The 13,443-nt window shown below is 36.6% G+C and overlaps 1 protein-coding gene across 3 annotated transcripts in view; it reads right to left on the bottom strand.

The window, feature by feature from the left end:
- Positions 1-13,443, bottom strand: part of Scm (Polycomb protein Scm) — a 427,976-nt gene that overhangs the window by 242,319 nt on the left and 172,214 nt on the right. For all 3 annotated transcript variants that reach the window (XM_090370651.1, XM_090370653.1, XM_090370652.1), the window contains one exon: positions 8,174-8,497. In XM_090370651.1, coding sequence (XP_090226777.1) covers positions 8,174-8,497 — 324 coding nt within the window. The remainder of the gene's footprint in view (positions 1-8,173; positions 8,498-13,443) is intronic.

Raw genomic sequence — 13,443 nt, 5'->3', positions numbered from 1 at the left:
TGCAACGTAAGGAGTGTGAGGAAATCAGATGCCACCTCAGCATTGCTATGGGCCTATATGAGAGCTTGAAGGAAAGGGTGGATGCACTCGAAGGATTTAAATTGAGGGGCCCATCAAATTCTCAACTGCTCACATCAATGCCAGAGCTTGCGCTTGAACATAAAGCAACACAGGGGCAATGTCCAAGGCAGAATGCACTGGTCTCAAAAGAACTAGCTGTTGTCAGTGACTCTATTGTCAGTGAAACGGGGAACATGCTATGTAAAAAGGATAGGTGGAACAGGACCAGGGTATGTCTGCCAGTGGCAAAGGTTGATGACGTTGTAGAGCAGATATCATCTTTTAAAGGTGATATTGCTGTAAACGTTGGCATTAATGATATTAACAGCAGAAGACCGGCAGAATTACTTAACAAGTACAGGTCACTGTTGAAAAAAAGCCATGAATTAGGATTGAATTTGAAAGTGTCTGCAATTCTTCCCAGACACAATAGGAGGGAATATATGATGAGAGCCTTGTCGATCAATTCTGCTCTGGAGAGATTGTGCAAGGCTCAAGGGGTAGATTTTCTCAGCCTGGTCTGTGCTTGTCAACAGGAGAGACTGCTTCTACAGGGATGGGATACACTTAAATAGAAAGGGTGAAAGAATATTAGCTGATGCTATCGGGGCAGAGTTAGGTGGGTGGGAAAACTGCTAGCTTGGGGAGATACGTGGAATAATAGATTAACAGTTGCTGCTTGCAGAGATAAAAGTGATTCTTGCACTGCTTCTACTGAAATGCAATTGAGCAGCAGCCTGGAAAGGATGGCAATGGGGATTTCCATGACTGCTGGGAGCCATAGTGGAACAAGTAAATACATGGGCTGTGTTAGGGTAGCTAAGAGTAGAAACAGGTGCATGTATACTTGCATGAACACCTATGCTAGGAGTATAGTTCATAAATTTGATGAGCTTGAAGTACTAGTCAAGATACTAAACATTCTAAAGCAGAATGTTTGGGAGGCAACTAGAGAGAGTAATACTCCTGATCTCATTACCAGTAGTGATTCTTCATGCATTAAGAATCTGCAGGTAAACGAACCGCTACGTGGCAGTGATCACAGTGTGTTGAAGTGGGATTTACTCCAAGAGGTAACTACCATCAGGGGTAAAGGGAAGGGTTTTTGCTTTCATAAAAGTGACTAAGGTGACATAAAGGTCACCTTAATAACTTTAAGGGGTGTGTCAGGGCACAAGAACACTATGTCTTAATTGTTTATACAGTGATTTCAAAAGTGTCATCAATAAAATGAGTGAATTTGAACTGCTGATTAGGACAAGTAACACTTGGCTTATGGAAATGTGGTGCCACCCGCAGATAGTGGATGATGAGTTTCAGTACGGTACGTATAATGTATTTAGGAAGGATAGGGAAGATAGAAGGGGTGGTGGGGGTCATGCTTCTTATCAAAAGCAGTCTGAGCGTGACGAAAGCTTTCCCGGATCCAGAAATTTCGCATGCTAGTATAGAATTTGTATGGTCTGAGATTGTTGAAAGTAAAGATATAATGAGAGTGAGAGTTTTTTTTTTTTTTTTGTTTTTTGTTTAGGAGCATTAGCAACTAAGGCCATATTGCTCCGGGATATGCGGTGGTCATTCCCTGACCTTTCCGCATCCTCCGTATTTGGTGGTGACGGGCTCGAACCCCAGTCTAATCAAGAAGCGTGTGCTACGCACTGCTGCTCCTTCCCACCTGGCTACGGAGGCGCCAAGAGAGAGAGTGAGAGTAATCTACAGGCCAGGTGATTGTAAAGATTATGATGAGAATGGGCAAATAAGCATCAATGCCTTGTTATGGGTGATATTAATTTGCCTCTAACTGATATTAGCAAATGGGAAGGAAACTCCACACGAGGGACTAAATTTTTAAATCAACAAGATGAGTGCTATTTGTATCAGCATGTCAGGAAAAGTACTAGGGAAAAGAATACTCTAAATATGAACCAGATGACATAATAGGGCTGACATACGGGAACCAGTAGCATGAAGTGATCACAGAATTCTACAGTGGACAATGAAGAGAGAGGTAGCAGTAGTTAAAGCCAAAGGAATATGATATAATTTCAGGAAAGGAAATTATGATGGCTTAAGACACTACATGGCCTCTATTAACTGTGAAGATATCGGACAGAGAGCGAATACAATAGAATTATGGTATACCTTTGAAACATTAATCACAGAAGCCTTGAATACATACATACCATTAAAAAAATACTGCACGAGTAGGATTCCAAGTTGGATGAATAATGAAGTTGCCAGATTACTTGAGCAGAAAAAGACGGAATGGAAAAAGTTAGAGAGCAATAAAAAGTACTGAAGCCTATAACAGCTACAAATTAATCTGCAATAGTGCTACAGAGAAATTAGGCTGGCAAAGGCAGATTATGAGAAATTGCTGGCAAAGAGAGAGAATAAGGAATTCTTCACATATATAAATGCAAAGAGGACAAACCAAATCAGACCCTTATGTAATGGACGTGGGATAGTATTAGATACCCCAGCTGAAGTTGCAGATGAACTCAACAGTTAGTTTGAATAGATATTTACAGAAGAAAACCCCTTTACATCAATAAGAAATTATGGGAGCAAAGTTGAAAAAAAATGTAATTAATGACGTTGAAATTTCACACGTTTCTTTAATGAAAAAACTTGATCCCACAGGCCACTAAGGCTCCTGGGATTGATGGCATATACCCTATAATCTTAAGGGAGGCAGCAAGTGAGCATTGAACCTTATGAGAGCATCACTGTAGTCGGGAGTGATTCCGTTGGATTGGAAAAGTGCCAATGTATCTCTAATACATACGGGCAGTTTCTAAGAATGAAGTGGGAAATTACCGTCCGGTTAGTCTAATTTCAGTAGTAGAGAAAATGATGGAGGCAAAGATCAAGGGTGGAATTCAGGATCACTTAGACAGAAATGGAATTCTGAAGGATACTCAGCATGGTTTTGTAAAGGGAAAATCATGTTTAACTAATCTGGTTAGCTATTTTGACAGGGTCACTCAAGCGCTGGACTTAGGGAATAATTTCGACGTTGTTCATTTGGATTTCAGCAAAGCATATGACTGTCCCACATGAGCAGTTACTTTATAAGCTGGAACAGGTTGGAATCACAGGGAAAATCCTTAGATGGATAGCTGAATGGCTTCAGGACAGGAGGCAAAGGATTGTAATAAATGGTTATTCCTCAGATTGAGTTGATGTAAGAAGTAGGGTTCCCCAAGGATCAGTATTAGGACCGTTGTTTTTGATTTTCATAAATGACATCAATGAAGGGATAGAGGAGTGATGTCTAAGTTGCAGATGATGTAAAGATTGGTAGAGTATTTAATGATCGCCACCAAGCAAAGCTTCTTCAGAATGACCTAGATAGACTTCAAGGCTATGCTTTAATCCAGCAAAGTGTAAGGTATTACACCTGGGGAACAGTAATCCCAAAATAACTTATACACTTGGTGGAGTTGAACTAAAGCCGGTAGTGGAGGAAAGGGACTTGGGTGTTACGATACAGTCAGACTAAATTCTCTGAGCATTGTAGACAGGTTGCAAGGAAGGCTCATGGTGTCCTATCGACTATTGTTATATAATATAGTGTATAAGACTATTGTTAGACCACACTTGGAATACTGTGTTCAGGTATGGAGACTGCACCTAAAGAAAGACATTGTGCTTCTTGAAAGGATCCAGAGATGGGCAACTCACCTTGTGAGATCGACAAAAGAGCATCCATATGAGGAAAGACTTCGAATATGTTGGTTGCAGAGCTTGGAAACTAGGCACCTTAGAGGAGACTTGACTGAGGTGTTTAAGGCTCTGAGAGGCATAAGCAAAACGAACGAGGACAAAATTTTCACAGTTCTAGATGATCCTAGAACAAGGGGCCATAATTTCAAGTTACAGGGGTAGATGTTTAGACTGGACTGTAGGAAGTTTTATTTTAGCCAGTAAGTTATAAATTAGTGGAATAAGTTATCTACATGGGTGGTAGAGGCTGACAGTTTGGGGAAATTCAAAGGTCAGCTGGATAATTACCTATGGAAGGAGGGAAATGCACAGGTTGTCCATTTCCTTTTCTCTTATTAATTATTATTACTTTATTTTTTTTTTCAAAATTTTCTTATTATTATTATTATTATGGTATTTTTATTCTTATTATGTTATTTTATTATTATTTTTTTGGCTAGTGCAGAATAAGCTATAGGCTTCCTTGCACCATGTGGCCATTGCTAATACTAAGAGAAACAAATTCTATACCTCACAGGCTGTAACCAGCTAGTTCAATGGTGTTGGCAAAGAGTAGACTGCTGAGCTACTGTATTTTCTTCTGTGGTATATTCTCTCAATTAAATGATTAAATTTTTATAAACAACAGCAATTATGCAAAAGTAATTACTGTAAATGTTCAGTTTTTACTCTGTACTACCACAATACAGTTTTACAGTCAATTCAGAAATGTTATTCATTTACTTTCAATCACGTACCATTTATTTCACAAATCACTTGATGGATGTCATGGGCTGTAGTAGTATTAACATCAAATGATGCAAGAAAGCAAGCTTATATAGCATTAGCAAAAAAAAAAACCCAACATCAGTTCCTCCATCTGTATCCTCCAAGAATTCGTCTAGTTCTCCCTTGAATTTATTATTACATTTTATTGTTGAATGTATTAAGTTAGGAGTCAATGTTGGGAATTTATAAACTAAATCTTCACATATTGGCGATATTGCCTTCATTCATTTGTTTCTTGACCTTGAGAGCTCCATGCAGCAGAGTTCCTCAATGTGAACTCATTTTAATGTTAAAATGAGTTCACACTGATGAATCAAAATGTTAAATGCACATGAGATACAGCAAAACTTAACATTTCCTCTGACAGAGAGAGCAGAATCAGATATTGTATTTATCAGTTGTGATATATTCAGTTATAAATTTTTGCAAACAACAGCTTGTAAAATTCTTATCAAGGATGAAATCACATTTGGAATAACAAAACCTGCTAAACTCAATACAAAATGTGCACAAATTCATGAATCGTTTATTTTTATAAGTAGCAACTTGCAAAAATATACAAATATATTGCTGCAATATAAAATTTAAAGCTGAACATCCTTGGGGAGGAGAGGACTGAATTTCCATAGTTTGATTCAGAATATAACCCAGGCATATGACTACCCAGCTACAGTGGTAGTTAGATTATGTGACATATAATTACATGACTGAATTGCTCCCCTTTTCCTATTTATGCAGTATACTGTAAATTGGATTTCCTGTAAACATCTCTCATTTGGAAGTACTAAATTGTTACAAGAAACTGACACAAACAAAATTTTATTTTTAAAGTATATCAAGCATTTTAAATTACAGACAATTATTCGAAAAACTTTCAAGTTTAATGGCAAGTAAGGCTCCTGGAGCTGATGGCATATACTAAGTAATTCTGAAGAAGGCATTGAATCATTTAAGTTAATTACAAGGGCACCACTGGACATGGGAGTGATTCCTTTTAGACAGAAATGGCATTCTGAAGTGCACGCATGCACAACATGCATGGCTTTGTTAAGGGAAAATAATGTTTAACTAACCTGGTTAGCTATTTTGACACAGTTACTCATGAACAATTTAAACATAGTTTATTTAGATTTTAGGAAGGCATTTGGCTCAGTCCCTCATGAGAGGCAACTGTATAAGCTGGAACATGTGATTACTGGCAATATTCAAAGATAGATTGCAGAGAGGCTGCAAGGGAGAAAGCAGAAGTTATGATTAATGGATATTCTTCAGTTTGGCATAAAATCACAAGTAGGGTCCCCAGAAATCAGTTCTTGGACCACTGTTTCTGATTTTCATAAACACCAATGAAGAGAGAAAGAGAGAGTGATGTCAAAATTTGCAGATGATATAAACATTAATTCAGTAAAAGGTCTTACACCTGGGTAATAGCAAACCAAAAATAACTTATACACTTAGTGGTTTTTTTTTTTTTTTTTTTTATGAAAACCCCAAACACGAAAGGTATCAAAACCTATAGTACTTAGTACCATGCATGGGTTGAAGGAGAAGTATGGGGAGAGGGGGATGCCGGAAACTTTGCTCTAGAGACTAAACATGGGTTTCACCACTTCAAGCCTCCAATAAGCAAAGTGGTGGTATTTCACCGGTTGATGAAAGTCATCTACCACCTGAATTTGATTTAAAAATGGTAGAGGAAGAAAGAGATCTTGGAATTATGGTACAGGCATATATGAAGATATGAAATGTAAACAGATGGTTAAGAAAGCATACTTGCCTATCAATGATTTATCAACCAATAGCCTGTAGATATAGGGAAGTCATAATCCCAATGTATAAGGCAATTGCAAGACTGCACTTTGAATACTATGTCTATGGCGATCCCATCTAAAAAAAAAGACCGACCTTCTTTGAAAGGATCCAAAGATTGGCAACATGCATTGCCAAAAGTCAATTACGTGGGCTACAAAATTTGAAAACCAGGCACCATAGAGGGGATCTGATTGAGATCTATAATTTTACTATCATCTGGGAGAAGATAGTAAAATGAACGAAGGCAAAATTTTCCTGTTATAATGGATTCCAAAACTAGGGGCCATAAATTCAAATTATAGAGGGAAGAAGTGGTTGAGACTGGACTGTAGAAAATTTACTTTTAGCCAGTGAGTTATTGATTACTCAAACAAGCTAGATTTGCTGGTAGCTGAGGTGGGCAGTTTAAAGCAATTCAAGGTCAACTGCATAGTTACCTATGTGAAGAGGGAAAGACATATTCAGTAAATTTTCTTATCTACCTTTTTATATATATTCTTTTTTTTTTTTTATCTTTCTTTATATTTTTTATTAGTTTTGATTTATTTATTTTTATTTACTTAATTATTATTTTTTTACTCATTTATTATTATTTTATTTTATTTGGCCTGTGCAGCAAAAGCCTGTGGCTTCCTTGCACTATATGCCAATACTAACTGCTGCTTAATACTATAATTTTAAAGTACACAATTATTAAAAAACAATGCTCTCAATAACAGTGCATTTTTCATTTACAACTTTTTAATCAATTTTGTCCACTGACAGCAACCTAGCAAAAAAAAAAAAAAATGCAACATGAGATTTTCTTATATATATATATATATATAAAAAAAAAAAAACACTTGCTTAAAACGTAATTTTTTTTTTGTCATTGTGTATTGTATGGGTTAGAAATTTGGGAAAAAAAAATTGGTTAAATTTTAATTAAGAAAGCAAGCTTATATAGCATCAGCCAAAAAAAAAAAAAAAAAAAAACCACCTTTCAATTCACTCCAAAAGTTTTGTGAAGGTTCTTCCTTGAATTTATTTAAGCTATCAAACTTTCATAATAACAGATGGAAATTTGTTTCAGTGATCAACCACTCACTGGCTAAAGGCAAATTTCCATAACTGTCTTTCCTCAATTTGAATTTATGCCCCTCAAGTGTGTAATCTGAGCAAGAGTTGAATCCCATCAGCACTAAGCTTGCTCAAACAATTTGGAGCCATATACACATCAATCAGATCACCTCACAGGTTCCTAGTCTCTAGGTGCTGCAATTTCAGAACTTAAGCCTTTCTTGGTAAGAGCACCCCTTTGTTCCCCTTCTCTGTACTCATTCCAGTAGCTCTACATCCTTCCTAAAATGAGGCCTCCAGACCTGTATGCAGTACTCAAGGTGTGGCCTGACCATTGCTTTATGCAATGGGATAATCACCTCATCTTTGCCAGCGACGTTCCTGTATATTATTGACAAGACCCCATGGCTCTGGCAGCCTGTCTGCACAACTACAACCAGTTCTTTTTCGTTCTCCACAATCCTGAATGTAGTACCACACAGCTGGCACGTTTCGAGTTAATTTGAGATATACTGAAATTAACATTTCAGTATGCTGAAGTGATAGAGTAATTAGTTTTCATTTTTTTTTTTTAACTATACATCTGCAGAAAAGGGAAAGAAAACCAATTGACAATATTATATGTAATCATCAGTTATTAAATGATTTAAAATTAATAAAATTATATAATATGGAACTAGTGTAAAATTTCATTAGTTCTTTTGGGAATTTGTCACATTTTTCAGTTATTTAGAATGAAACCAACCTTTTTAAATATTTTTGCTGGAGCAATTTCTGCACCATTTAAAGTTTTTAAAAGAAACATTGGCCAGGAAGAAGCATTCATTCGGAATCCTAATGGTGGTTGTAACATTCCACCATTTTTTTCACAATGTCCAATAGGATGAATTTCAGAAGAGTCTACTAGCCTCCAAAAGTCATTTTTGTTGTCTCCTCCATCCAAACGTAACCGAAGTCTAGGTCCCTGAATTCCAACTACAGTTGCTATGCAAGTTGATGTAACGTTACGAGGATCTAAAGCTTCAAGCTTCATTCCAATTCTGAATTCATTAGAAGGTGGCAATGGATGCTGTTAATATCAAAGAATCACTTGATTAATAATAAAATTAATTTATTAAATCAAAGTATGAATAGGATAATATTAAAAAGTTTTTAAAGTAACAAAAGAAGAATTAACAATAAAATAACCGAAATTCTTGTTGGTGACATTTGCTTTTCAATACATAGAAATGTCACAGATCAGGTGCAAATAATTTTCAGGAGATAGCATTTTTTTGCATTATTAAACCTATTTAAAAAATTCTCCTCACATGAACTATCCCACAAAGTCACAGGACATCCCTCTGATAGCAAAAAATCATGTGTGACTACAAATTATGCAAATATTTTGGTTATAAAGATGATCAACATTTAGCCCAGAATTCACTTCAAATGCATGTATGCTATATGATAGTTACATGTCATGTGGTCTGTGCATCTAATCCTCAAGGACTCAGCACCAAAATTGCAGTGCTGAAAAAAAAAAAAAAAAAAAAACAAACACAAAAATCCTAAAGTAACTCAAGGACTAAGCACCAAAATTGCAGTGCTGAAAAAAAAAAAAAAAAAAACAAACACAAAAATCCTAAAGTAACCTCAAGAGACAAAGTGGTAGGCATAAAATACTGACTGGCAACGGCTGGCATGTCTTCAGTTAGCTATCAGACCCTAAAGAACCTGAATTGAGAGCCAAAGACAAACCTATGTTTCCACAAGTGCCATTGACTCTCATTGTGAAAAGCACACTGAACCTAGCAACACTGGGAATCAGTGGCAATCATTCTCTATGGAGTGATGAATCATACTAGACAATGTACTAGCCTGATGGTGACAACAGACTCAAATCTGTTGTCCTATCTGTGAAGTTGGTTGCTGTTGTTATTGAAATTTAATGGCATGGTAGCAGCAATGACCATACTGCACTTATATCCTATCAAGCATAGCATTAATGTAACTTTTTAAACAGATTACAAGGGCTTGAATAGCTTAATTCTTTCTAGGAAAATATAAAAAAAAAAAAAAAAGAAAATATAAAAAAAATTCATTAAGGTTAACTCTGTTTGCAGTGATATGTTGCTTTGACAAATATTCTTATATATTTGAAATAGATAATAAAGTTCTATTTTCATCTTGCTGATATTGTGGGCACTCAATAAGAGCACCCTTATAATTTTGAGCATTAAAATAAAGTGAGTACATTAAGGTAATTAAATTAATTAACCCATTTAGCAGGTCAAGACACGTAAGTTAAGTATGACATGTGTCCTTGCAGTGACAGTTTGAGCAGTTACTGGATACCCAAAATTGCAGATTGTTTTATCTGCAAGAGTTTGTTATTTGTGTACAGGTGTGCCATATTTATACCCAATGCATATGATAAACTTTCCATATTGGGAACTGATATGATGAGCCACGTCAATATCTACTGAATGTTTGGCAACCTGATCAGCACATTCATTTCCTTGGGATTCCAGAATATGCTGAATTACAGAAAAAAATTATATACTATTAATTGTTTGTAATTTAGATTTGATTCTGAGTGGATCTAATTTGAAATACAGTAATTATACTCAGGGCCATTTTTAGGGCAGTGCAACAGAGGCAAATACAATAAGCACTAAGTGACGGGGGCACTGTGAACCTCAATAATTTTTAAGAAATTTGTTGGATATTAAGCAGTACTCAACGGGAAAGTCACACTGACCGTGTGAAAACTCATATGTTATTAAACTAAAAGCATTTGGATCAATACATGGGTCCACTAGCAGGTAAGTTAATGGACTTCAAATTTCTAATTCTATTACTATAAATTTTAATGACATTTTAAATAAATATTATCAGTGAGATGATGCAAAATATGACAGTAGATATCACAAGTTAATGTCTTGAGGAATTGCTGGCTGTATTTGTCTTGGTACAGAAATAACAGGACTTTGAAATCCATCTGTTCCACTGTATCTGTGATTTTCTGTATCTTCCTATATATAGACAAATTTTTACTTGATATACTCCCTCCCCCACTTCCCACATGTTTTTCTACTTTCAACTTATAGTAATGTTAGCGTGGTGAACTGACTGACATTAGAGCTTGGAAATGTGTTTCTTTCTAGTCTAAAGTTATTTACAGAACTCTCTCATGTGACCTACAAGCATCAACAGTTTCAATGGTCATGAATAACATATTTTTAAAAGACTCATATGAAAGATTAGTTACTATTTTTGAATAATAAACAGAGATGATAGTAGTAGTAGCAGTAGTGGTATGTGATGCAAGAAAGCAAGTGCATGAGCTTATGCAGCATCAGCCAAAAAAAAATCACACCATTCCCTCCAAATGCCTGTCCAGTTTCTCCTTAAATTTATTCAACCTATCAACTTCCACGACAGATGGAAGTTCCAGGAAATAACCACCCACAGGCTAAAGGCAAATTTTCGCACATCTATTCTACAGCTGTCTTTCCTCAATTTGAATTTATGCCCTCTTTGGTTCGTAATCTGAACAAGTGGAAGAATCCCATCAGCATTCAGCGTGCTCAACCCATTCAAGGCCTTATACACCTCAATCAGATCACCTCGCAGTTGCCTAGTCTCCAGCCACTACAATTTCCAGAACTTAAGCCTTTCTTGTTAAGAGGATCCCTTCATTCCCCTCACCAATCTTGTTGCCCTTCTCTGTACACGCTCAAGCAAATCTACATCTTTCCTAAAATAAGGCCTCCAGACCTGTACACAGTACTCAAGGCGTGGCCTGACCATTGCTTTATACAGAGGGACAATCACCTCCTTTTCCCTGCTTGAAAAATTCCTGCCTATTATTGACAAAACCCCATGACCTGCCCTGGCAGCCTGTCTGCATTGCTCAGAAAACTTCATATCTGACTGCACAATTACTCTAAGGTATTTTTCATTTTCTACCACCCTAAGTGTAGTACCACACAGTTGGTATGTTCCACTGGGGTTACTTTTACCCATATACAGTACCCATAACAATGTTAAACTTCAGTTGCCACTTCTCAGCCAATCTTCCCAAATTTTCTAGATCCTGTTGCTAATACTGTCATTAACAACCGTGCCAACCTTTGTACCATCTGCAAACTTCGACACTAAGCCTGATATACCTTCATTAATATCATTGATAAATATACGAAACAACAGTGGACTCAACACCGAACCCTGTGGGACTCTACTAATAACATTAGTCCACGAAGAGCAGCACCCATTAATTACCACCCTCTGTCTTCCCCCACTCAACCATCCTTTTATCCATTGTAAAAACTTACCCTTAATACCATTCTGCTTTGATTTGTACAATAGTCTTCCATGCACAACAGTGTCAAAAGCTTTCCTGAAATCCAAATATATGATATCAAAATTATTTTTTGCATCCAATTCCTTTGTAACCACATCATAATAACCAATCAAATGTGTCAGACAAGACTTTCCCTTAACAAACCCATGCTGTGTCTGAATTATTGCTGCAGTCTTGTCTAGATGATCCTGCAATGCATCTTTAACCAGTGACTCCATTATTTTACCTGGAACAGAAGTTAACCTAACTGGACTGTAATTACTCGTGTCACCCTTCGATCACCCTTTGTGAATTGGGGATACATTTGCACATCTCCAGTCCGTGGGAACCTTCCCTGAGTCCAAGGATGCTATCGTAATTATGGCTAAGTTTGCTTAGTTGCTTTGCCACCTCCTTTAATATAACTGGATAGATCCCATCCACCCCAGGTGCTTTTCTTATATTTAACTTCAACAATTTCTCCTCCACTTTACTCTCAGTTATTACAAAATCATTAAGTACCCTCCTACAATTTGATAACCTTCTGCCATTTTCAAACCTTAATAATTCCTCACGTGTAAATGTAGATGCAAAATACTCATTCAGTTTGTTTGCTATCTGAGCAGGATCATCAACAGTCGAACCATCGATGTCAAGTGGACCAATCAGATTCATCCCCTTCCTTTTGGGGTTTATATAAGTAAAGAAATCCTTGCTGTTTTTCTTAGCATCTTTTGCCAAAGATTTCTCGTAAGCTGCCTTCGCCTGCCTAACCTCCTTTGTGACCTGATTACAGACTAGATTATATATGCCATAGGCTTCTGAGTCACTTGATAATTTATATGCATCCCATGCATTTTTCTTCTCTGTTACAAGTCTCATTAGTTCATTTGATAACCATTTAGGCCTAAACCTTGAACAATATTTCTTAATAGGTATGAACTTTTAGTAGCATCCATGATTAATTCCTTGAATGCTTCCCACTTAGAATTTACTGTTGGTAACATCTTCAGTTGATCCCAATGTACGGAATTTAAAAACTGTTTGAGACCACTGTTCTCACCTTTACGGAAGCAAAAACCCTTTCCTTTACCCCTGATGGTAATTAAATCTTTAAGTAAATCCCACATCAGTACACTGTGATCACTGCCACCTAGTGGTTCCTTTATCTGCAAATTCTTAATACAAGAATGATCACTGCTGATAACCAGATCAAGAGTATTACTCTCTCTGGTTGCCTCTTGAACATGCTCCTGCAGAAAACAATCATCCAATAAATCCACAAAAGTCTGACTAGTGTGTGTGTGACCAACCCACAAGTTCCAGTCAATATCTAGGAAGTTAAAATCCCCCATTATAAGACATTCTGATTTACTAGCCCATTCTATTTCTCTGTACAATTGTTCATTGTACTCATTCGAGTCATTAGGCCTATAACACACTCCTACTCTTATTTTTGCTTTCGCAGTGCTTATGTCACACCAAACTGACTCAACTGGGTGCACTTCTTTTGATTTTATGTTTTTCTTAATTAAAAGCATAACACCTCCACCCTTCCTATCCTGTCTATCCTTTCTGTACACATTGTACTCCCCAAATTCCAGTTCTGCATTCCTTATAATTATAATGATAATCACTCAGGATAGAGATTTAGAAACAGGCTTCATGGTGTGACAAATTTGAAATAA

The sequence above is a fragment of the Mastigoproctus giganteus genome, chromosome 3 (genome assembly GCF_048544385.1).
Source record: "Mastigoproctus giganteus isolate SK-2022 chromosome 3, ASM4854438v1, whole genome shotgun sequence".
NCBI classification, from domain to species: domain Eukaryota; kingdom Metazoa; phylum Arthropoda; class Arachnida; order Uropygi; family Thelyphonidae; genus Mastigoproctus; species Mastigoproctus giganteus.
This window is presented reverse-complemented; position numbering and strand designations above follow the sequence as displayed.